This window comes from Callithrix jacchus, chromosome 5, assembly GCF_049354715.1.
Source record: "Callithrix jacchus isolate 240 chromosome 5, calJac240_pri, whole genome shotgun sequence".
Classification (NCBI taxonomy): Eukaryota; Metazoa; Chordata; class Mammalia; order Primates; family Cebidae; genus Callithrix; species Callithrix jacchus.
This window is the reverse complement of record NC_133506.1, coordinates 125307112-125332036: the sequence shown is the minus strand read 5'-3', so window position 1 is coordinate 125332036 and position 24925 is coordinate 125307112. Positions and strand designations below refer to the sequence as shown.

Genomic DNA, 24925 nt, shown 5'->3' with positions numbered 1-24925 from the left:
ACAGATATTTAGTTCCTCCTCTGCTGTGCAATGAGTTGTTTTACTAACTATAAATATTTGAAAGAGATAATGGTATCATTAGATAAGAGATGGAGTTTTTTTGGGAGGGGCAGGGGAAAGGAAGAGGCTCTTCTAAACAAAGCACTGCTTTTAACAAAGGCAATAAGTATAACAGTAGAACTACCTTCGATTTTAAAAAATACTTTATACCTTTCAAATTTCTTATTTTAATTAAAACAAATTCATGCATCCTAAATAATTTTTCTGTAACAATTATATCTAAAGGTTATGTACAGTTTTACTACTTTTGGTGATGTGAAATAGGTTCCATAGGACTTGGAATGTAGTAACCAGTACTTTTTTTTTTTTTTTCACAACTAACGAACTGAATTTTTAATATAACTTTTCTTTTTTTTTTTTGAAAGAAAGAAAAAAAGGAGTGAAGGAGAGGAAGAAAGAGGAAGAAAAAGAGGGAGAGAAAACTGGAATGTAGCTTTATTCTAAAAATGGGTATTAATAATGGCCGATCAATATTTTGTGTATTTAAGGTGGAGAATGTATATTTTGTGTATTTAAAATGGAGAGCTCTATAAATATTTATTGAGTTTACTTGTTCCTGATCTGAGTTCAAGTCCTGAATATCCTTATTAATTTTCTGTCTCGTTGAGTCTAAATCTCTTTCTGAGTCTTATGTATCTGGGTGTTAGGATCATTAGCTCTTATTGTTGCATTGATCCTTTTACCACTATATCTTTGTTGCTTTGAAATCTATTTTATCAGATGCAAGAATTGCAGCTCCTGCTTTTTATTTATTTATTTATTTATTTTTGCTCTCCATTTGGTTGGTAAATCTTTCTCCATCCCTTTGTTTTAAGTCTTTGTGTATCTTTGGATGTGAAATAGGTCTGGATGTAGCATATCGTTAGGTTTTGGCTCTATCTTTTGATTGGGGGATTTAGTTGACTTAAATTTAGGATTACTGCTATTTGATGTTAACTGGCTATTTTATCCATTCGTTGATGTAAATTCTTTTTTATGTTGATACTCTTTACTTTTTGGTATATTTTTAGAAAGGCTAATACTGGTTGTTCCTTTCTATGTATAATGCTTCTTTCAGAAGCTCTTGTAAAGCTGGCCTGGTGGTAATAAAATCTCTGAGTACTTGCTTGTTCATAAAAGATTTTATTTTTCCTTCAATTGTGAAGCTTAGTTTGGCTGGATATGAAATTCTGGGCTGAAAGTTCTGTTCTTTAAGGATGTTGAATATTGGCCCCCACTCTCTTCTGGCTTGTAGGGTTTCTGCCGAGAGATCTGCTGTGAGTCTGATGGGCTTCCCTTTGTGGGTAACCTGACCTTTCTCTCTGGCTGCCCTTAGTATCTTCTCCTTCATTTCAACCCTGGTGAATCTAACGATTATGTGCCTTGGGGTTGCTCTTCTTGAGGAATATCTTTGTGGTGTTCTCTGTATTACCTGGGGTTGAATATTGTGCTGCTTTGCTAGATTCGGAAAGTTTTCCTGAATAATATCCTGAAGAGTATTTTCCAGCTTGGATTCATTCTCTTCGTCATATTCAGGTACACCTATCAAACGTAAGTTAGGTCTTTTCACATAGTCCCATATTTCTTGGAGATTTTGCTCATTCCTTTTTATCCTTTTTTCTCTATTCTTGTCTTCTCATTTTATATCATTAAGTTGGTCTTCGACCTCTGATATCCTTTCTTCTGCTTGATCAATTCAGCTATTCAAACTTATACATATTTCGCTAAGTTTTTGTGTTGTTTTTCAACTCCATTAGTTCATTTATATTCCTCTCTATATTGTCTATTCTTGTTAGCATTTCATCAAACCTTTTTTCAAATGTTTGTAGTAACCAGTACTTTTAAGTGAATTTTAAGTGAATTAAGAAGGGAATTTTTGATATTGAAATTTAGATTATGCAATTTCTGATCTTTAAGTCAATTAATACATTAGAAAAAGAAGATGGGCTTTAGTGGGCTTTCAATTTTCTTGCAATTTATTGGATTTAGTATAAATTATTTTATTTCAGAAATTATTTATTTAGGAAAGTTAAATTTGATTAAATCTTTAGAGATGTTAGGTGTTTAAAACTCACCTAATTATTATTTAAAGCCCTACAACAAACTTAGCATGTTTCTTTCTTTTTTTTTTTTTTTTTTTTTTTGAGACAGAGTTTTGCTCTTATAACCCAGGCTGCAGTGCAATGGTGCGATCTCGGCTCACTGCAACCTCCACTTCCTGGGTTCAGGCAATTCACCTGCCTCAGCCTCCTAAGTAGCTGGGATTACAGGCACGCGCCACCATGCCTGGCTAATTTTTTTTGTATTTTTAATAGAGACGGGGTTTCACCATGTTGACCAGGATGGTCTCTATCTCTTGACCTCGTGATCCACCCGCCTTGGCCTCCCAAAGTGCTGGGATTACAGGCTTGAGCCACTGCGCTCGGCTTCTTTTTTTTTTTTTTTGAGATGGAGTTTCGCTCTTGTTACCCAGGCTGGAGTGCAATGGCGTGATCTCGGCTCACCACAGCCTCCGCCCCCTGGGTTCAGGCAATTCTCCTGCCTCAGCCTCCTGAGTAGCTGGGATTACAGGCATGCACTAGCATGCCCAGTTAATTTTTTGTATTTTTAGTAGAGACGGGGTTTCACCATGTTGACCAGGATGGTGTCGATCTCTTGACCTCGTGATCCACCCACCTCGGCCTCCCAAAGTGCTGGGATTATAGGTGTGAGCCACCGCACCCAGAGAACTTAGCATGTTTCTCAGGTATGCTGTGGAACAATGGAAAATAACTGAAAAAAAATTTTTTTGATCCCTTATTTCTCTTTGTGCCATTTTTCTTTAGCAGCTAAGAATTGGCTTTGCTAAAGAGTTTTTAAAGTATTTCATTGGTAAGATTTTAAGTTGGAACCAAATAAACTCTGCTTTGGTCTTGTATTAACTCAGCTGCTAATGAGTGAACTCCCAGATGTTGTCTGTAGGATTGTTCCTACTTAGAGCCAATTAAACTTAAACAGTTAAACTTGGGGTAGGGCAAACAACTTTTTACTACCCTTTTCTCTCATTTTTCCAAAAACCATTACATAAAGTTGTAAAATTTTGGAATTTTAGTATAGAAAGAGGAATGTATAGCTCCATGCTAAATATGGGTTTCTTGTATCCCAAGCAAAGGGTTTAATCTGATAAGTCAAACCCTTCATAGATATCCCCTTTCTGGTCATTCTTCTCTTGTAACTTTGCAGCCTTGTTTTCTGATATACACTTCTGTCAGGAACATCACTTTCATGTCACCTCTGCTGTGTGGATTTTCCCTTTCTTTCAGGAAAGCTCATTCTTTCATCCACAAGAGTTGCTCCCATCTCTAGTTACTAACCCTTTATTTTTGGGTGCTCTTCAATACAGAAAAATACTGCTTTCTCATATTCTTCCCTCATCCCAGTTTTCCCACCTAACTCCCTGTTCAGATAGTCAGTATTGTCCTTTGGCATTCCAGAGCCTGCAAAAGAGTGGAGGATGGGGTAAAGAGAGGGGCCTTTGTGAGAGTTATAGCCACATCTTTTTAATACTATCTTGTTCCTCTGTCTTCTTGCCAAAGGACAGGTATTCTTAGAGACAATGTGGTCTCAACACCTGAAAAGGAAGCAAAATATTTTCCCCAGCACCTCATCATTTGCAAAGAGTTAATGTTTACATTATTTTGTAGACCAGTCCTTGCTTATTTACTACCCATATAACTTTTCAAAACGGGCCTGCTTGGACAATGTGGACAGGGGGTTTGAATGATGCAGCAGGCAAAGAGGAGGGTGAATAGGTACATTGTTGGATCAGTTTACAAAGACCTGTCTATAGCTTTTTAAATCAACATTAAAGTTTAAAGGTTTATGAAGAATTAATGTTAAGAATATTTCATTCTTTTCAAACAGCTAAACCATATATTTCATACGATGAAGAAAACCACCAATCAAATGGGTTTAAGAGGTTTATTTTGTTTGTTTCAATAACTTGAATAGATAGAAGCTCAAGATTATTGAAATTTAACAATTTTATATGATTAGACTAAAGCTTTTGAATATAAGAAACCTCAGATTGTTGAGGTCAGTCATAATGCTGATTCATCAGGATAATTTGATGATAGAGTTTATACTTTCATCATTTTTTTTTTCTTTGTCCTTTTGGTATTCATTCTGTAGGATTTCTTTGACTCGCTCTTCAGTTTAGCTCACTAATTTGTCTTTAAATGAAGTTCACTCCATCTATTGGGGTTTTTATTTCTATCAGTTTGTTATTTCATATCTAAGTTTTGCAATTGCTTTTTTCATAATTGCATGCTCTTATTCCAAGAATATGATATTCTCTATTACTCTTTTTTTTGGGTTGGGGGTACTCATCATCGATCTCTCTATTACTCTTTACAGGATATTAGTTATACTTTTAAACACAGTCATGAACATATATAATTGTTGCCATGTACAAGGCACAGAGGTAGGATTCATGTTTAGTTGGTTTGGTCTCAGAGGTCATATTCTTAACTACTATACAGCTTTAGACACTATCAGTTCTTGTGTTTGTTAATTTTGGTGCCTTTGTAATATTGGTTAAGATGCTATTTGTGGCCAGGCGCGGTGGCTCACACCTATAATCCTAGCACTTTGGGAGGCCGAGGCGGGTGGATCACGAGGTCAAGAGATCGAGACCATCCTGGTCAACATGGTGAAACCCTGTGTCTACTAAAAATACAAAAATTAGCTGGGCATCGTGGTGCGTGCCTATAGTCCCACCTGCTCGGGAGGCTGAGGCAGGAGAATTGCTTGTGGCAGGAGGTTGTGGTGAGCTGAGATCATGCCATTGCACTCCAGCCTGGGTAACAAGAGCGAAACTCTGTCTCAAAAAAAAAAAAAAAAAAACAAAACCCCAAAACAGACAAAAAAAAAACCAAAGATGCTTTTTGTAAGAAATGTAAGAAATGGAACCTGATTCTGGTTAGCTTAAGTGAAAATGAAAATATATAGGGAAGATTTTAGGGCATTTCACATACTCCGAAGAAGAAAAATCAAGTTTTGAGCACAGTAGGTGTGGTACATTAGAAGAAAGCTTCCTGTAAGAATGTATAAACTTTCTTTCTTAAATGTTGCCATTCATGTAATTCAGTTTCCTTGACTTCCAGTCTCTGGGTCCCTTAGTTAATTCTGCCAGGAGAAATTTTACTGATACAGATCAAGAGTAGCAGTGTTGGTGGTGGTGATGGTTTTGTGTGTTGGAATGGTGTTTGGGGAGTTGGTTTAGTTTTGCTTTAAAAAGTTCTGATGAGCGGTGGAGCGGGTGGGGAGGTTCTTTAGACAAGGCCCTTAGAGACTCAACCTGGAGTTCAAGAAGCAGTTCTCAAAAAAGGAAAAATTCTATGAATCCATCTACCCTATGAGTCTGTTATATAAATTTGAAGAGTTAAGCATCCGACATTCAAATTGGATTAATAATTTAGTAGCATTCATGAAATCAACATGTTTTGGCAGATAATTTGAGAATATTTATGCTGCAATAGGTTAGTATTTCTATGTTTATTTTGTAGCAAATAATTGTTGAGTGAGTACAGTTTCCTTTTTCATTCCTTTCCCCTTCCCCTTTCCCCCTCTCTCCCTCCCTCCCTCCCTCCTTCCCTTTCTTCCTTCCTTCCTCCTGATGATTATCAATTCTTTACTAAATGTGACATAACCTAGTTAAGACTGTTAGAATTTATTTATTTATTTATTGACTATTATAGAAATTTATTTAACAAAGAGTCTAATATAAAAATGTACATGAGCTAAGTTTTACATCATAGTCAAACAGGCCCTTTGGAGAGGGGTGACATAGGTTTTTCTGCTGAACAGCCATTACTTATGCTCATTCCAAGGCTTCTAACATGATGATACTATTACTCGCATTACCACCATTCCAGTATTATTCTGTTGCCCAGTAGTTGCCATTTCTACACATTAATCTGTCACAAAATTCATAAAAGTATTGGACATATCTACCATCATTTAATTTTCAATGATAACTTCTTGCCCATAAATTTTTTCAACTCAGGAGGGTGAGCTTTGCTCATGGCATCTACTCCACAGGTTCACAGATGCCTTGGAATGGAATGCTGGAAGAATTTATGTTAGTATATCTTCTATTCTTGACTGCTTTTGTTTTGCTATTTTTAATTTACTCATTTAATATTTTTACAATATGTCTAATTGTTTAATTACTTTTTTTACTATGTTATACATAAATAAAAACCACGAAGAAAATAAAAGTTGTCTTTAATTCCATTGCCAATTTAAAAAATTCTGTCTAGTCTTCCTTCTGTGCATATAAAGAGGATGCTCATTTAAGCCAAACTTTATATATATTTACTTTTTTGGAAAAGACAAACTACCTCTCAGAAATTGTGGGCTGGATGCAGTGGCTCATGCCTGTAATCCAAGCACTTTGAGAGACCACAGTGGGTGGATCACCTGAGGTCAGGAGTTTGAGACCAGCCTGACTAACATGGGGAAACCCCGTCTCTACTAAAAGTACGAAATTTGGCTGAGCATGGTGGCAGGTGCCTGTAATCCCAGTTACTCAGGAGGCTGAGGTACGGGATTGCTTGAACCCAGTAGGCAGGGGTTGCAGAGAGCTGAGACCGGGCCATTACATTCCAGCCTAGGCGAAAGAGCAAGACTCCATTTCAAAAAAAAAAGAAAAAATTGTGAGTGTTCTTTATCTAGGTGTAGACAGTCTGCCAGTTTGGAAAAGATGGTTCTTGTTTTGGAGGAGAGTTATATCAGTGGTCCCACTTAGTAGGTTTATTTAAAACAAGGCACACCAATTTCTCTGGAAGATGGTTTAACAGGATTTTTTATTGTTATTTTCCCCAAGCTACCTTCTCAATACTTCTTAGTATGCAGAGATCCTAGGTTACTGGGTTGAGCATATTTGAATACGGGCAGTGGACATTGCAGTTGAGACTCTGACCACTTCTATTTTCAGTTCAGCTGGAATGAAACCTCTCTGAAGAATTGAGATTAGCTGCAAAAGAGGTCCAAAGGCAGAAAGGATTTCAAGGATCTTCAAAGGGTAAATGTAGCCTGGAAGAGGCATACTGGTCCTGTGATGGGTATAATAATTTAGATCATTCAGTTTTATTTTTTAAAGTAATTTATTAAGGTAGAATTTATTTCCATCACTCCAAAGTAAAACTCCTTACCTTGTAAACAGTTTCTCCCCGTTCTTTACTCTCCCTAGCCTCTGACAATCACCAGCCAGCATTCTGTCTCTACGTTTATCTTTTCTGGAAGTTTCATATAAATGTAATCATACAATATTTGACCTTTTTTATCTGACTTTTACTTGGCATAATGTTTGGGAGGTTCATTCAAATTGTAGCATAAAGCAGTACTTCATTTCTTTCTGAGATGGAGTCTTTCCCTGATGCTCAGGCTAGAGTGCAGTGGTGAGATCTCGGCTCACTGCAACCTTTGCCTCCTGGCTTTAAGCAATTCTGCCTCAGCCTCCTGGTGGTTGGGATTTCAGGAATGTGCCACCATGTCCAGCTAATTTTTTTTTTTTTTTTTTTTTTTTTTTAGTAGAGATGGGGTTTTGCCATGTTGGCCAGGCTGGTCTCAAACTCCTGACCTCAAGTGATCCGCCTGCCTCAGCCTCCCAAAGTACTGGTATTACAGGCATGAGCCACTGCACTTGGCCACTTCATTACTTTTTATGGCTGAATAATATTTGTATATATATGCCACAATTTGTTCATTCATCTGTTGATAAGTATTTGGGCTGTTTCTACCTTTCTGCTATTTTGAATAGCGCTACTGTGAACATGTGTGAACATGTACTCAATTGAGTCCTTATGTTCATTTCTTTTGGCTGTATACCTAGGAGTAGAATTGTGAGGTCATATGGTAATTCTATGTTTAACTTTTTGAGGAACTGCCAAACTGTTTTTCTCAGCATCTGAACCATTTGCTTTCCTATCAGGAATGTGAATACAGTGCAGTTTCTCCACAGTTTCTTATGAGAAGTCTGCTCTCATTCAAATCATTATTATTATTATTCTCCATAGGTAATACATCATTGTTCTCTGACTGCTTTCAAGATTTTTTAATGTCTTAATTTTCAGCAGTTTAATTATATATATAAAATGTGTATGGGCATGGATTTTCTTTATATTTTTGGGGCTTCACTAACCTTCTTGAAACTTTTGCGTTTATATCTCTTGCTAAATTGAAAATTTGCAGCCACTAAGTCTTTAATTTTCTTTCCATTTTTTTAGCATTAGCACTCTTTTTCCTCTCCTTTTATGAGTCTGATAATAAAGTTTTCTTTTCTTTCTTTCTTTTTTTTTTTTTGAGACAGGGTCTCACTTTGTCACTCAGGCTGGAGTGCTGTGTTGCAATCTCGCCTCATTGCAAGCTCCTCCTCCTGGGTTCAAACAATTCTCCTGCCTCTGCAGTAGCTGAGATTATAGGTGCCCACCACCATGCTCAGCTAATTTTTGTATTTTTAGTAGAGATGGGGTTTGACCGTCTTGGCCAGGCTGGTCCTGACCTCCTGACCTCAGGTGATCTGCCTATCTTGGCCTCCCAACATGTTGGGATTATAAGCAAGAGCCAGCATGCCTGGTCTGTCTCACAGTTTTCTGAAGCACTGTTAATTTTTTTAAAAATCTTTTTTCTCTCTGTTGTTCAGATTGGATAATGTCTACTGAGAATCTTCAGGTTTACTGATTCTTTTTCTGTTGTGTGCATTCTGCTTTTGAGCTACTCCATGAGTTTTATTCATTTATTTGTGTTTTCTGTTTTAAAGTTTCCATTTGTATTTATTTCTTACTGTGTTTTTCTGTTCTAAAATTCCATTTGGTTCTGCTTTATGTCTTGTTTCTTTGCTAAAATGTTCTATTTTTCAATGGTTTCAAGAGTACTTTTGATTGTTCACTGAAGTCTTTTTAAAATAGCTACTTTAAAAGTGTTATCAGATAATTTCAAAGTCTGTGTTATTTCAGCAGTGGTATCTTTTGATTTTATTTTCATAGTAGAGTTGCTATTTTTTACATTTCATTTGCCAAGTAATTTTGGATTGTATGAGACTTTGAGTTTTGTTTTAATACTTACAGAAAATAGTGATATTTTCTTTTAGCAGGATGTCAACCAGATTAGGTTCAGGTCATAAGTTTTTACCCACATTCTTTGAACTGTAGTTGTCATTTTAGTTTATTTTTCAAAAGCTTTTGCAGTACCTTTTTGGTTTGTTTTGTGTGTGTGTTTCACAGTGAATTGTCTGGATTTGGATAGTAGTCTGTTAGTTGTTTCTCAAGTCTTTGTCACACTAATAGGATTGGATTTATGTATGTATGTCCAGGTTGAGAGTTATTCCAGGAATTACAAACAACTTTTTAGGGTGCTTTCCTGACCTCTCTTTTCTATTTGTTCCCACTTCTACATTTTGTTTCCCTGTGGCTTCTCTTTCCATTCTCCAGCCAGAGAACTAATGTTTCTTTTCTCCATTGGGTTACATACTTGTGCAACTGCAGTCACCATATCCAGGGCCCAATGGTAGGAGGTAGAGAAGAAAAGCAAACGGGATTAGCCTCACCCTCTTAAAACCATAGCTCCATTGAATGGAGAGAAAGGTTTTCCTACCTCAAGAGTTTTGGCTGCAGTAGGCTTTCATTACTATAGTCTGGTCCTGTTACCATGGGATTGCTTGCATGTGGGGGGATAAAAGAGGATTCAGAAAAGAAAAAAAAGATTTGCTATTTCTACATTCTTGAGCATTAAGGAGCTAAGGTTTCTTCTGGAGCTGCCTCTGTGGGCAGTTTGGGAGATACCAAAGGAGAAAAAGTACCAATGCTGCTATGGAGGTATTTCAAATTCTGGTCTTCCCTATTTCACATGCTGCTGTTTACTTTTCAGAGTCCATAAATTTCTGCCTCATGCATTCTGTCCAGTTTCTTAGGAGAAACAGCTTGGAGTATGCTTAATCCATCTTACCTGGGACTGAAACATTTGCTTGTTTTTGTCATTAAACATTACATGCAGTTTACTGTGTGGCTCCAGGTTTATTTGTTTGTTTTTCCTCCTTAATAGGTTTATTCAGAAAACATGTCCACTGCAATTAGGGAGGTGGGAGTTTGGAGACAGACCAGAACACTCCTACTGAAGAATTACTTAATTAAATGCCGAACTAAAAAGAGTAGTGTTCAGGTAAGTTAAATAACTCTTTCCTATGCTTTGTTGCAGTTCATTTTGTTTGATATGTTCTATCTTGAAGTAGTGATTTATTTTGCTAAATTTTTTTATAACTTTATTTCCTTTTCTTGTAAACTAGAAGCTTGCCATGTTAGCCACAGAAAAATAACTGAATTACCTAATGCTTTCTAAATGCTAAAAATTCTAATAATGATTTCCACATTTAGTTAATTTTAATATCAGTGCTTAATTTTGAACTTTTAGGGATGTGTTTCTTAAGTTTCATGAACTAACATTCCAAAATAATTTTGATTCCAGAGTTTTATTCCCCACAACCTCGTATTTTATGGAGTCTAGATTGAGTTGTCCATGAGTATTAAATTATGATGCTGATTTGTACCCACAACATACATACATTACTTTTAATAAAGGTAAAAGAAAGGAAGAACTTTGGCTAACCAGCCAGTAATAATTTCAAAGGATGAAAATATATTTTTCATCTTCTCCTGAAACCAGTAAAAAAATTAAACAGCAAGATGATATAATAGCTGATTTCTACTAAAGCTGACCATAGAATATAATTTGAGTATGGTTTTGATAGTATACATTTAGTTATAATTAAATTATGATTTCTAATTCAGAATCAAATAAAGACATTTTTACGGTGAATCCGTATAGGGAGGTTTGGTAAATTGCTTTAGATAAAATTGTATGAGTGAATTTGTTATATTTTATGTCAATAATCTAAGACATTTAAATATTATCTTTTATGTAATCTTAATTATGTGACTTGAATTTTAAAATATTTCAGTAAAACTAAATTAAAAGGAAAAAATCATTTAATATTTCTGTTGGGTTTGATAAAGTGTTCAACACAATAATTCTTTTGGGATAAAATTGCTTTTACTTTTTATTCATAAGAAAGGACAACCAAATTTCTTGTTTTTTTCTTAGTATTTTATTTGCAAAGAAATCTTGATGATTTTTGCTGCTATTGTTATACTTTGTAATTACTTTGTTTCTTTTATTGTAGGAAATTCTTTTTCCACTATTTTTTTTATTTTGGTTAATTTTAATTAGCATGATGCATCCAAATAAGAAATATGAAGAAGTGCCTGATACAGAACTTAATCCTATGGACAAATTTATTCTTTCTAATCTAATTCTTGGGTATACTCCAGTGACTAACATTACAAGCAGCATCATGCAGAAAGTGTCTACTGATCACCTTCCTGATGGTATTGTGAGCTTATATATATTCTATTTATAATACTAAGCCTGTTCAATATTTATCAGCTTGCTTTACTGAATAAATAGTAGTCTTAACACTTAGAGATGTGTTTCTCCACCAAAGTATAGTTTTATAAAAATGCTAAAATTGTTTAATTCTGTTGCCTTTTCTTGTGAAACATTATAAGATACAAGATTTGATGAGTTATTTCATTTTTGATTCTGACTCTTATATAATTATGAAGCTAGAAATGTTTAGCTGAATGTGGTAGCATGTACCTGTAGTTCCACCTACTCAGAAGGTTGAGGAGGGGGGATCCCTTGAGCCCAGGAATTTGGGTCTGCAATGAACTATGATCGTACCACTTCATTCCAGCACTCCTTACTCTGGGCAACAGAATTAAATAATTTTAGCATTTTTATAAATAAAAAATTAAAACATTTAAAAAGAAGCCAGTAATATGTGATAAAGACTGTAGTCACCTTTTCAGTTTATTATGCTTGTTTATGGAAGTATGTGGTGTAAACTGAAGAAGTACCTAACTTTGGAGACTACAACTATGACTTTGGCTAAGTCTCTAACTCTGTTTTATATATATATATATATATATATATATATATATATATACACACACACATATACACATGCTAAGTCTCTGTGTGTGTGTGTGTGTGTGTGTGTGTATTTGTAGAAATGGGATCTTGCTTTGTTGCCCAGATTGGTCTCATCTCCTGGGCTCAAGCGATCTTCCTCCCATGGCCTCTCAAAGTGTCACCTAAGTCTTTTTTCTCAATGTGTACTTCTCACAAAGAAGTGAAGTAGAAAACAGTGTAAGCAGTGAGGTGCCAGTGAACTGAAAGTGGCTGTGAGAGAACTTAAATCAAAACCTGGAGAAAGTGACAGAAATTCTTATAAAATTAATGATTAAACAATGAAGTGCTGAATTATAGAAAATAACAGATTAGCATGTTATTTTTTGCCATATGGGATAGTTGTAATTAACTTATATTTCATCACATTATTGGATTATACATCATTGAATGGGAAGTGTTAATTTTACAGTCAGAACCCAAGTAACTTTTATTCTATTGGTTTCTTTCTCTGCTTATTTCTATTTAATATTTTGATTAAACACACTTCTTATTGTTATATGTTAGTGTATCATATTAGGCACAAGTAGCATAGATTACCATGAGAATTTAGTGTACAAGCTCAAAAAGCTGATTAAAAATGTTGAAATGAAATTCATTGGTAATTCTGAGTAGGAGGAAAGAGTATAAACCAAAGAAATGTTTGGCCAAATGTGGTAACACACACCTGTAATCCCAGCACTTTGGGAGGCCAAGGTGGATGGATCACCTGAGGTCAGGAGTGCGAGACCAAACTGGCCAACATGGTGAAACCCCGTCTCTACTAAAAATACAAAAAAAAAAAAAAATAGTCAGGCATGGTGGCGGATGCCTGTAATCCCAGCTACCTGGGAGGTTGAGGCAGGAGAATTGCTTGAACCCAGGATGCGGTGGTTGCAGTGAGCTGAGATTGTGCCACTGCACTCAAGGCTAGGCAACAGAGTGAGACTCTGTCTCAAGAAAAAAAGAGAAAAAAAAGAAATGTAAGTCAGTGTGTATTAACTTAGATGCCAAAATAGTGGGCATATATACATACACGTTTTAGACTTCTGTATTTTTAACAACAGAACTATGTGAAAATGGGTTATGCATACATACATAACATGACTGGTAGGATGTTGAACTAACATGCTCTTTATTCATGTAAATCCTGTAGTTCCTTTTCCCTCTTAAAGGGCCTGGAAAATCTTATTAATTAACATTTAAGTAATATTTTATAATCTACAAAGTATTTTTTTCTTCTTCTCTTTTTTTGAGATGGGATCTTACTGTCAAGCTGGTGTGCAGTGCGGTGATCTCAGCTCACTGCAGCCTCTGCCTCCTGGGCTCAAGCAGTGATACTCCTGCTTCAGCCTCCTGAGCAGCAGGGGGACACCACCATGCCTGATTAATTTTTGTGTTTTTGTAGAGACAGGGTTTTGCCATGCTACCCAGGCTGGTCTTGAACTCTTGGAGTCAAGCAATCTACCTGCCTCTACTTTCCAAAGTGCTGGCATTATAGGCGTGAGCCACCACACCCAGGCTACAAAGCATTTTGATGTTTATTACTTCACTTGTTCTCACAACAACCCAGTGTCATCAGCTAGGCATTGTAGATGAGAACACTAAAGTTTGAGGAGTGTCAATCATCTGTCTGTGCTCACACAGTTCAAAAATGATGAAGTTAAGTACTATATTCTTTCCATTTCATCACGTTTGAAGCTTCTGTAGTGAAGATTAGTTGCTTGTAAACAAAACTACAAGAAAGGATTTAAAAATTAGTCTTATCTGATGAGAAAAAGTGATTACAGTGTTTTTTCCACATATATCTTAATAAAGGAATGAGCAATATTGGACAATTTTTATTTAAGGAGGAGTTGTATCATAGTTAATAAAATGCCTACTTGGTTTCTGAGGATTATGGAATTTTCTTTATAAGAAATATTTGCAAATAAAAATGCATATATTTACTAAAAAGTTACTTTTGTGCAGGCGCAGTGGCTCATACCTGTAACCAGCTAGTCAGGAGGCTGAGGTGGGAGTAACACTTGAAGCTGGGAGTTCAAGACCAGCTTAGGAAACATAGTGACACCTCATCTCTACAAAAATTAAAAACAAAAAATCAGCCAGGCATGGTGATGAGTGCCTGTAGACCCAGCTCTACTCCAGAGGCTGAGGTGAGAGGGTCTCTTGACACCTGAAGTTCGAGTGCAATATCCCATATACTGCAGCCTAGGCAACAGAACAAGACTCTGTCTCTAAAGAAATATAACATGAAACAGCTGTATTTTTTAGTTACTTCTAGATAGATAAATGAACTGCATTACTAACAATTTTTATAATTTTATTGCTGCCTGAAATTAGTTTAGTATAATTCATTGAAGTTTTAGGAAGCAGCAATTTCTTGATGAAATATGAGTTCTGCATATTTTTGGGACTATATTTCATCATGTTTATAACATAAGTATAATACTGACCCATTTCTATAATCAAATGACAGCTGAGTAGGGTCTGCAATATTATACCATTTTATTCTTGATTATTATTTTTTTGGAAGAATTGTCTTTTTTTTTTTTTTTAGTCATGGTCTCACTCTGTTGCCTAAGTTGGAGTGCAGTTGCTCATTTATGGCTCACTGCAGCCTCGACCTTTCAGGCTCAAGTGATCCTCCCACCTCAGCCTCCCAAGTAGCTGAGACTACAGGCACACATCACCACACATGGCTAATTTTTTGTTTTTTGTAGAGATGAAACCTCATGATGTTGCCTGGGTTGGACTTGAACTTCTGACTCAAGCAATCCTCCTGTCTTGGTCTCCCAAAGTGTTGGGATTATAGGTGTGAGCCACTATGCCTGGCCTATCTTCATTTTTAAAGAAGCAAATATAGCAGAGTGCTTATAAAATATTCCATTTATTAAAAATAATGGTAAACTTGATCTACTATATTATAGTATTTTAATTTGTGAGCTAACTATATTGTTATGATACCTTACAGTCATAATTACTGAAGAATATTCAAATGAAAAAGAAATGTTAACATCCAGTCTTTCGAAGCCCAGCAACTTTGTAGGTGTGGTTTTCAAAGACTCCATGTCCTATGAACTTCGTTTTTTTCCTGATATGATTCCCGTATCTTCTATTTATATGGATTCAAGAGGTAAATAGCTCTACATAATCATCGAAGATCAATTAAATGCATATCTTCGCTGCTTGTAGTTCATAGTCAAAATTTGATAAAGTTCAATATTGGCATTTTCAACTATTCTTACTTGTTCCAATAGGAAAACTAAGAAGTATAGCATAAAAATATTTATTTATAAATATCTATCTACCTCTACACATAAAATATTTTTATATAATATCCATTTTGATTTAATACATGTATTTATATTAAATACAGTAGCATAAAGCAAATTGCATTTTGGGTTATGTGACTTTCTGTCTCTATTTTTTTCATGTACTTGCTTTTACTTATGGCATAGTACACATCTTTAAAATCTTAAGATCTTTTACTAGTGAGCTTTATTAGTTTTATATTTGAAACATGGAAAACAACCTTTGGTTGTTTAGACCTATGAAGAAATATTATCAACCACCAATATTTATTGAGCAATATCAAAATCACTATGCTAAATACTGAATTTGTGACTTTATTTCAAAAAGTTGCATTGTAAACTTGATCTGTATTATAGTATTTTAATTTGTGAGCTAACTATATTGTTATGATATCTTTATAGTCATAATTACTGAAAAATATACAAATGAAGAAGAAATGTTAACATCCAGTCTTTCTAAGCTCAGCAACTTTGTAGGTGTGGTTTTCAAAGACTACATGTCCTTTGAACTTACTTTTCCTTGCTTCTGGAAGTGCTTTGGAGCTAAGTCATGTAGAATGACCTACTTTAAAACAAAAAAGTAACTTACTTTAAATAACTACAATTAATTTATTTCTTTATATTTTTATTCATTTACTTTTCAGCATTCTAACACATGTAACTTTTATTTCAAAATTTCAAGTGAATGATCAGAAATCTTATTGTCTACCTTTGCAAGTCAGTAGCTTATTTCTTTGGTCCTATAGATATTGATTGATTTTATTACTTTGGTAACCCTCCATGTAATATCTTTAAAACAATGCACTTGCATGTTCTACAGAATCTTAGATCTCATATTTTTCTCCCCATAGGTGGCTGTTCAAAATCATGTGAGGCTACTCAGTACTGGTCCTCAGGTTTCACAGTTTTACAAGCATCCATAGATGCTGCCATTATACAGGTAAATATGATAAAGGAAGAAATACAAAAACGAAGCCATTTTAAAATAAATATTTCCTAATTCTTTACAATAGTATTTGGTTTGGCTACTGTAAAGTGTACTAAATATATAACTCAATACAACTCTTTTAAGAAAAATGATTAAAAAGTCATATTATCTCATCTAGTACTTTTTGTTATGTTTTACATTTTAGCAGAAAAACTAGCCATGAAATTTATTTTTAAAATCTTACTTTTATGTCTGGGCTAGATAGCAGTAGATGAAGTTACCTTAGTTAGAATTCAAACCATTCAAATTAACCATATTTTATTCTTCCGTGTTCTGAATAGATCTGTGGCTTTTTTTTTTCTATTTGCTCTTTCTAATTGGATTCACTATGCTACAAAATTTACTATGCTACAAAATATTGTAATTTCAATGTATATCAACCATCTTCCCTACTAAACTATATGTTTTAAGTTTGTATGAATAATGATAGAACTAGAATGAAAACCTGAACAGGAGTCCTGTCTCTGTTGTTACACTGCAATGTAGTAAAATGACTATAATAATAATACTTGACAGCATTGTTATAAGAAGCAAATGAGAAGATTCATGTAGAATTGTCTTGTAAACTTTTGCAATATAGTATAAACGTATTAAGGACATGTAATATTGCATAAATTCAGTAATACAGAAGTTTAAGGTAAAGATAGTGAAATATGAGATCTATTACACTGATGATATTATATCACCTACTGGTGTTTTGGCCAAAGTTTTTAGCCATCCACAGCTCAGACCACACTGGATGAATATGCAGGAAAGATTCCAATTTAGGCATTAATTGGAATGTTAGAAGTATTATGTGGCATAAATAGTTTTATTATTTGGTCTATATGTGCTACACATATAGACTTTAAAGCAATAAAAGGGCATGGTATTTAAAAGAACATTTTTTTAAACAATCATAGGATTGATGGCACTAAAAATTATTCCTAAATTTCTAAATTTTGTAGATGTGTATTTTTACTAAGATATATATAATTGCTTAAGATGATAATTGTGCAATTTTATTTTATTTGACAAATTAATCAAAATTTATACACTTAACGACTTTAAACTTTATGGTGTACCTTTAGAATAAATTGAAAACAATATTCTACTCTGAATTATGATACTGGGGTCACTCGCTTTATTTTAGGTATGTAGCTATTTGAGGATTATATTTATACTAGGTTATTGACTAAATTTAGGGATATAGCTGTCCTATTTTATTAGAGGCTACTATCATAATGAAATTAATTTAATGTTTTTACATTTTTTAATTATAGTTGAAGACGAATGTTTCTCTTTGGAAGGAGCTGGAGTCAACTAAAGCTGTTATTATGGGAGAAACTGCTGCTGTAGAAATAGATACCTTTCCCCGAGGAGTAATTTTAATATACCTAGTTATAGCATTTTCACCTTTTGGATACTTTTTGGCAATTCATATCGTAGCAGAAAAAGAAAAAAAAATAAAAGAATTTTTAAAGATAATGGGACTTCATGATACTGCCTTTTGGTATGTTATTAAAAATTTGTTCCTTAACATAAACATTGTATTAAATATGCATATTTTCAGAATTGTAATTTTGCTATTTACCTAACTTGATGAAGTGCTTATCATGTTTTCACAATGGTTGCCTTAGTCTTGGAATTTGAGATTGGTCAACAAACTTCAACAACTAATTGGCTTCTTTTAACATAAAAGGGATGAAGAATATGGAAAGTTTGTGTTGACAATACATGTAAATTTCATTTCACTTTTTTTTAATCATGGGCACACTCCATGTATATTTCAGAATATTTCAATATACTCCATGTACATTTCTGTATATTTCAGAATTTGGAAAATGTGAAATCTTGGAACATTAGAAATTAATTGCCTGTTACAGTTCTTCCATAATGTAGCTTATATATGATATTAAAAATTTAGTTACAGTGATTAAAATCTGAATATGTGGTATAGGGACTTTTTTTCTTTTGAAAGTTTTTGTTATTTGGGTGAACTAAGATGAATATGCAAATAATTTTAGAGAAAAATATGATAAAAATATGTTTTCACAAGTAACCTTTAATGTATCAGCATTTTTATACAGTGATAATTTTATAAAGGCATGCATTTTTATAAATAATTCTAAGTGTAGTTTCCTTATTCTTTCCACTGTGTAATGAAGTTTGTTTTGGGGGAAAGGGTAATACTGTGCATGTGAGCTGTTACTGTAGTCTGTTTTACAAAATTTTATCCCAATTAGCCCAATGTAACAATTAATTATAACACTTTACATAATGGGGTTATTGTATATAACATATTTCCTTTGCTTGTTTTTCTTTCATTTGTTATTTTAGAAAGTATGGGTTTGGGTTTTTTTTTGTTTTTTTTTTTTGAGACAGGGTCTTTCTCTGTCACCTAGGCTGGAGTATGGTGGCATGATCATGGGTCACTCACTGTGGCCTCAAACTCCCTGGCTTAAGAGATTCTCCCACCTCAGCCTCTCAAGTAGCTGGGACTACAGGGGCATGATCCCATACCCAACTAATTTTTAAATTTTTTGTACAGGCTGATCTCAAAGTGTTGGCCTCAAGTGATCCTTTCATCTCAGCCTCCCAAAGTGCAGGGATTATAGGCATGAGCCACTGTGCCTGGCCAAAGGATTGGTTTTTAAGATTTATTGGGTTATTAAAATATTTTGTGGAGAACCAGTAGCTGGAAGAATTTAGGCAAATTGTTCTCTCAGGCTATCAGTTTTGCCTCTGTAAAATGATGCATTCTATTTTGATCATTTTGCTACCTTTTTAGCCTTAACTCAGTGATTTTATGACATCATATATTAAATGCTGAGCTAACTTGAAAAAATATGTAAAATAAAAATACTGCAGCAAATTCATTGAGCTCTGATTTGTAAAGAAGTCTTGAGTAAAAATAGTGAATTCCTTACTGATCTTGTTGATTTCACATTGTGTAATTGTAATTATGTCATTGATTAGTGAGGTAAGGTAGTTTTTATTGTTTATAGTTACAGAAGCCATCAGAGATTTAATTGTAGCATTTGCCATGAAGAAAATTGTTATCTTGACTCATTAAAGTTTTATATTTTAAGAAAATCAGAGATATTATGTGCTATTGAACTTTTGAGAGTATTAGATTTAAATTAATTATGAATTACTATTCATTTTGAAAGCTCTTTTGACTCTGGAAGATAGTATTTTTATCACATTATACTTTTACCTATCACTTAATCAATACTATATTTTTAATTACTTGTAAGACTATTAATTTTCAATACATAGGCATACACAGAAATGAACAATGGCTTAATTTTGAGAATTCAATGGCTAAAATCTAAATTTTGTTTAAAATGATTTTTTAACTGCCTAAGCCTATGCATTTGACCATAAATATGTCTGTATTCTCATTTTAGGCTTTCCTGGGTTCTTCTATATACAAGTTTAATTTTTCTTATGTCCCTTCTTATGGCAGTCATTGCAACAGCTTCTTTGTTATTTCCTCAAAGTAGCAGCATTGTGATATTTCTGCTTTTTTTCCTTTATGGATTATCATCTGTAAGTATTTTAACTTGGGATGGGAATAAAGAACTGTCAAAATGTTTGATAACATAGCAAGGTCTTTTTTTCAGTTTGCTTATAGTCAATTTGCCATAGAAGACAGATTTTACTAAGTTATTGATAAGTGACTTAATAAATAAATGATATAGCATCACTGTATCCCTGTATTTTTAGAAAGTTACAAAATAGTTTTAAGTTTAGATTTAGCTTATTTTCATATGACGTATTTCACGTACAACTCCTCTGAGTCTATCTGTTATTGTCTTTATATATTGATGTATGTAATTAAGACTGTTGAATATTAGACTGTTTTTGTCTTCATGAAATCCTTACTTTTTCAAGTTGATTTATACTCCAGGATGATGATGATTTTTCTTTTTTTAGATGGAGCCTTGCTATGTCACCAGGCTGTGTCACAGTGGCACAATCTTGGCTCACTGCAATCTCCGCCTCCCGGGTTCAAGCGATTCTTCTGCCTCGGCCTCCCGAGTAGCTGGGACTACAGGAACGCACCACCACGCCTGGCTAATTTTTGTATTTTTAGTAAAGATGGAGTTTCACCATGTTGGCCAGGATGGTCTGGATCTCTTGACCTCGTGATCTGCCCGCTTCAGCCTCCCAAAGTGCTGGGATTACAGAAGTGAGCCACCTCACCTGGCCCAGGATGATGATTTTTAAAGCTATGTCTTTGCAAATGTAACTCTTTAGCAGTGTTGGTATTCATTTGGCATATTGGCTGAATGATGGGTTTTAACCACCAGCCTTTGTTTTAAGTGGTTCCATCTTCCATTCTGATTGGTGTATGTGCCTATCATGTACCAGTTGATAAATATTTTGGCTATTATCCCTGCTCTTTAAAATAATAAATTATAGTTGGGCACGATGGCTCACACCTATAATCCCAGCACTTTGGGAGGCCAAGGCAGGTGGATCACAAGTTCAAGAGATCAAGACCATCCTGGCCAACATGATGAAACCCCGTCTCTTCTGAAAATACAAAAATTAGCTGGATGTTGGACACGCATCTGTAGGCCCAGCTACTCGGGAGGCTGAGGCAGAAGAATCGCTTGAACCCGGGAGGCGGACGTTGCAGTGAGCTGAGACTGTGCCACTGTCCTTCAGCCTGGTGACAGAGCAAGACTCCTTCTCAAATAATAATAATAATAGTAAATTACAAATAACTAACATACTTCCACATGTAATTTCCTGTTTGTTTTTAATTTTTAATTTAATTTTTAGATAGGGTCTTGCTCTGTGGCCCAGGCTGGAGTGCAGTGGCACACTCATAGCTCCCTGCAGCCTTGACCTCCCAAGCTCAAGTAATCCTTCAACCTCAGCCTCCTGAAATATATATACTATAAAATAATATATATAATAAAAATAAAAATATATATAGTAAATATATATACTATAAAATAATATATATAATAAAAATATATATTAGAAATATATATATAATATTGTATTATATATATTATGTTATTAAAAAAATATATATATATATTAGAGTCAAGGTCTTCCTATGTATCCAAGTTTGGTCTCCTGGGCTCAAGTGATCTACTTGCCTCTGCCTCCCAAAGTGCCAGGATTACATGAGTGAGCCACTGCACCAGGCCTCCTGGTTTTTTGTTTTTGTTTTTTTTTAAACTGGCTTTTTATGTTATAGATATATTAAGTTTAAAATATGGGTCTTGTACTTAAAATTTTTGTTGATTTATTTTTGTTCACATATTTTGTACATCTTACTGCAGAAACTCATGGCCATTTATGGTTTCTATATTGTAGAGGTGGTCATGTTTACCTATGATAACTATGATACAGATAAAAATGCAGTCTTTAATGTTTGTTAGTTTAGGGCTAGGTGTGGTGGCTCACACCTGTAATCCCAGCACTTTGGGAGGCCGAGGCAGGAGGATTGCTTGAGGCAAGGAGTTTGAGACCAGCCTGGGCAACATGGTAAAACCCTGTCTCTACAAAAAAATACTAAAATTAGCTGGACGTGGTGGCCCACTCCTGTAATCCCAGCTACTCCGGAGGCTTAAATGGGAGGATCACTTGAACCCATGAGGTAGAGGTTGCAGTGAGCCAAGATTGCACCACTGGACTTCAGGTAGGGTGGCAAAGCAAGACCCTGTCTCCAAAACAAAAACAAAAACAAAAATCACAAAAGTATTTGTTAGTTTAAATTTTTAAAACGTTTATCACTATTTGTATAAAAATAAAATATCTTCCCATAGCATTTAGAAATTATAGTTGTATTTTAATGAATGTATTTTTCATGAAAATAGCTTCTTTCACAAGCAAACTTTAATTCTGTTTTCATACCAGTGTATATGAATATTGCACTAACATTAATATTTATATTTATAGGTATTTTTTGCTTTAATGCTGACACCTCTTTTTAAAAAATCAAAACATGCGGGAATAGTTGAATTTTTTGTCACTGTGGCTTTTGGATTTATTGGCCTTATGATAATCCTCATAGAAAGTTTTCCCAAATCGTTAGTGTGGCTTTTCAGTCCTTTCTGTCACTGTACTTTTGTTATTGGTATTGCACAGGTAGGTAATATATTAATCTTGCATTCACTAAATATTTTCTTTCTGTTTTATGTAGCTCCTTATACTACCATGAATGCTACCTTTGATTTACAAAAAAAATTATTTTAAAATTTCAGCATGAGGAAGAAATTATTTCTGGAGTATATTTTATATCTAGTTTTCTTTATATTTTCTCCAATTTTTTTTAGTTTAATGTTCTGTTTATAAATTTTTCACTTTTTAACTTCAATGTATCTCAGTAATTTATTTCACTGCAGAAACTCAGTTTGATAGTAGTTTGTTTAAATGTCAAGTAATTCTTATTGCCCTATAGACTGGTTATACTGCTACTATTTATACATTTATCTCAGAATAATGTATGGGAAAAACTTGTGTGGGAAGCAGAACAAATTTATTGTGAGTGTAGTGGTGAAGTAAGTAGGCCTGGTGGATTTTGCTGTTCCAGGCTTCATGGAATTCTCAGTTATCTAAATAATGTTCAGACTTATAAATATTATTTTTATTAGTCCTTACAAGGGTAGTCAGGTTCTAAATGAAAGAAATCTTATAAGAAACTGCTTTTCTGTAAGTAAGCAGCCATTAAAAAAAAAAAGAAAGAAACTGCTTTGTAGTGGAACATAAATTTGGCTAATGTACAGAGAAAAACATGTAATTACTAAATATAAGAAATTACTCATGTTGGATGGATAGAAATTCTGATTTATGAGATACAATTAAATACTGAGTTAATCATTTTACTTATTTATGACCTAAGAGTGATTGTTATAAATTTTGAGAGTTCACTGATTCCCCCTTCTCTAGGAATGTAGAATTATAGATTCATAGGTTTTTGTTGTGAGTGGGATGGCCTTTCAGTGTCATTGAATTCATCATCTTCATTTTATAGATGAGGGAACTGAAGCCTAGAATAGTATAATTAAAATGTGTTCACTTAATGACAGGGCTAGGACCTAAAGGAGGCTTCAACCTCCACTACACTTCTTTTTCCACACTATCACAAATGTATACTATGAATATTTTAATAATTAATCAAAATACCTGCTTCCTTTTTACTATTAGAAAGATGCTAACCATAATTTTATTCTCCAATACTTACTTTGTTTGGCTTCCATAAGGATCATAACCCTTTTTTTAGCATTTGTAATTATTAATATTGCAGTTTATTTTTATTTCATTTGTTAGTAATTACCTTGGAATTAAATGCCCCTAGAGAAAATATATCCTAGTTAAAAAAGTACAGCATTAAAAATGATTGAAAGGTATTATTTTGATAAACATATTTTTGTAAAGTCTTTATTGTTTTCCTTATAAATTTATATTATTAATTTGGTAAACTGTTTAATCTGTTAAAAGGTCCAGTTTGGTTACTGTCACTCTAGATATACTGAATAACTCTAAGTAGTGTTAGCTTTTGCTTGTTTTTGTCATTTTTATGTAATAAAATTAGTGTTTCTATTTTTCAGGTTATGTATTTAGAAGATTTTAATGAAGGCGCTTTATTTTCAAATTTGACTGCAGGCCCATATCCTCTAATTATTACAATTATCATGCTCACACTTAACAGTATATTCTATGTCCTCTTGGCTGTCTATCTAGATCAAGTCATTCCAGGTATGCAGGTGGTTATTGAATTTTACTTTAAAGATTTTTTGGCTTTTTTGCTCACATAGGGTCATCTTAATTTTTTTTTTTTTTTTTTAGCCAGGGTACCCTAAGTCATATTCATTATTAAATCTTTTAATTTGATTTTAAATAAGCATATTTTGTACCTTAGGCTGTAGCCACTTGTGACCATAAAGAGATTGTATAAAAAGAGAGCAGTTTGTTTTGAAAGCCTTAAGTCTCTAGTGGATCTTAACTTGGTCCTTCTTTATATCAGTCTTTTTAAATTAAGTATTTTATTTTACCCTCTAAGGTCCAAAACTGTGAAGTGATCTCGTAACTCCTACATTTTCTTTATCTTCTGTCCACATCTATAGCCAATATAGCAAACTCCTATAGATTCAATAGTAGTCTTAAGTATCTAGCACTTTTTCTTTTCCCCTTGTATTCCTCATTACCTGTGTCTGTATTCTACACCTGGACTGTCATATATGGTAACTACTAGCCATGTGTGGCTTTTAAAATTTAAATTGATTAAAATTAAATCAATTAACAATTTTTTTTTTCAGTAGCACAAGCCATATTCCAGTGCTCAGTAGCCGTATATGGCTGTTAGTTACTAAATTGTATGGTGCGATCTAGATGTTCTATGGAACATTTTCACCATTATGAAAGTTGTGCTGTGTAATACTAGTCTAGTTTAGGGGTTCCCAACTTCCAGGACAAGGACCTCACTAGTAACCTGTTAGGAACTGGGCTGCACAGCAGGAAATGAGTGGTGAGCAAGCAAGAGAAGCTTCATTTGTATTCACAGGTGCACCTCATCACTCACATTACCACC

The 24925-nt window shown here is 34.1% G+C and overlaps 1 protein-coding gene across 9 annotated transcripts in view; it reads left to right on the top strand.

Moving 5' to 3' along the window:
• The window catches only part of ABCA5 (ATP binding cassette subfamily A member 5), a 102733-nt gene that overhangs the window by 4558 nt on the left and 73250 nt on the right, over nt 1–24925 (top strand). For 5 of the 9 annotated variants that reach the window (XR_013535973.1, XM_002748665.7, XM_008997648.5 and 2 more), the window contains exons 2-9: nt 10123–10239; nt 11258–11462; nt 15059–15220; nt 16250–16338; nt 17649–17878; nt 19779–19920; nt 22294–22482; nt 23946–24093. Coding sequence is in view for 8 of the 9 variants with exons in the window: in XM_002748665.7 (XP_002748711.4) it covers nt 10138–10239; nt 11258–11462; nt 15059–15220; nt 16250–16338; nt 17649–17878; nt 19779–19920; nt 22294–22482; nt 23946–24093 (1267 nt within the window). In the remaining variant the exon portion in view is untranslated. Of the gene's footprint in view, nt 1–7018; nt 7146–10122; nt 10240–11257; nt 11463–15058; nt 15221–16249; nt 16339–17648; nt 17879–19778; nt 19921–22293; nt 22483–23945; nt 24094–24925 lie in introns of all 9 variants that reach the window. The other 4 variants (XM_035301646.3, XM_078374515.1, XM_078374514.1 and 1 more) reach the window with 3 other exon arrangements.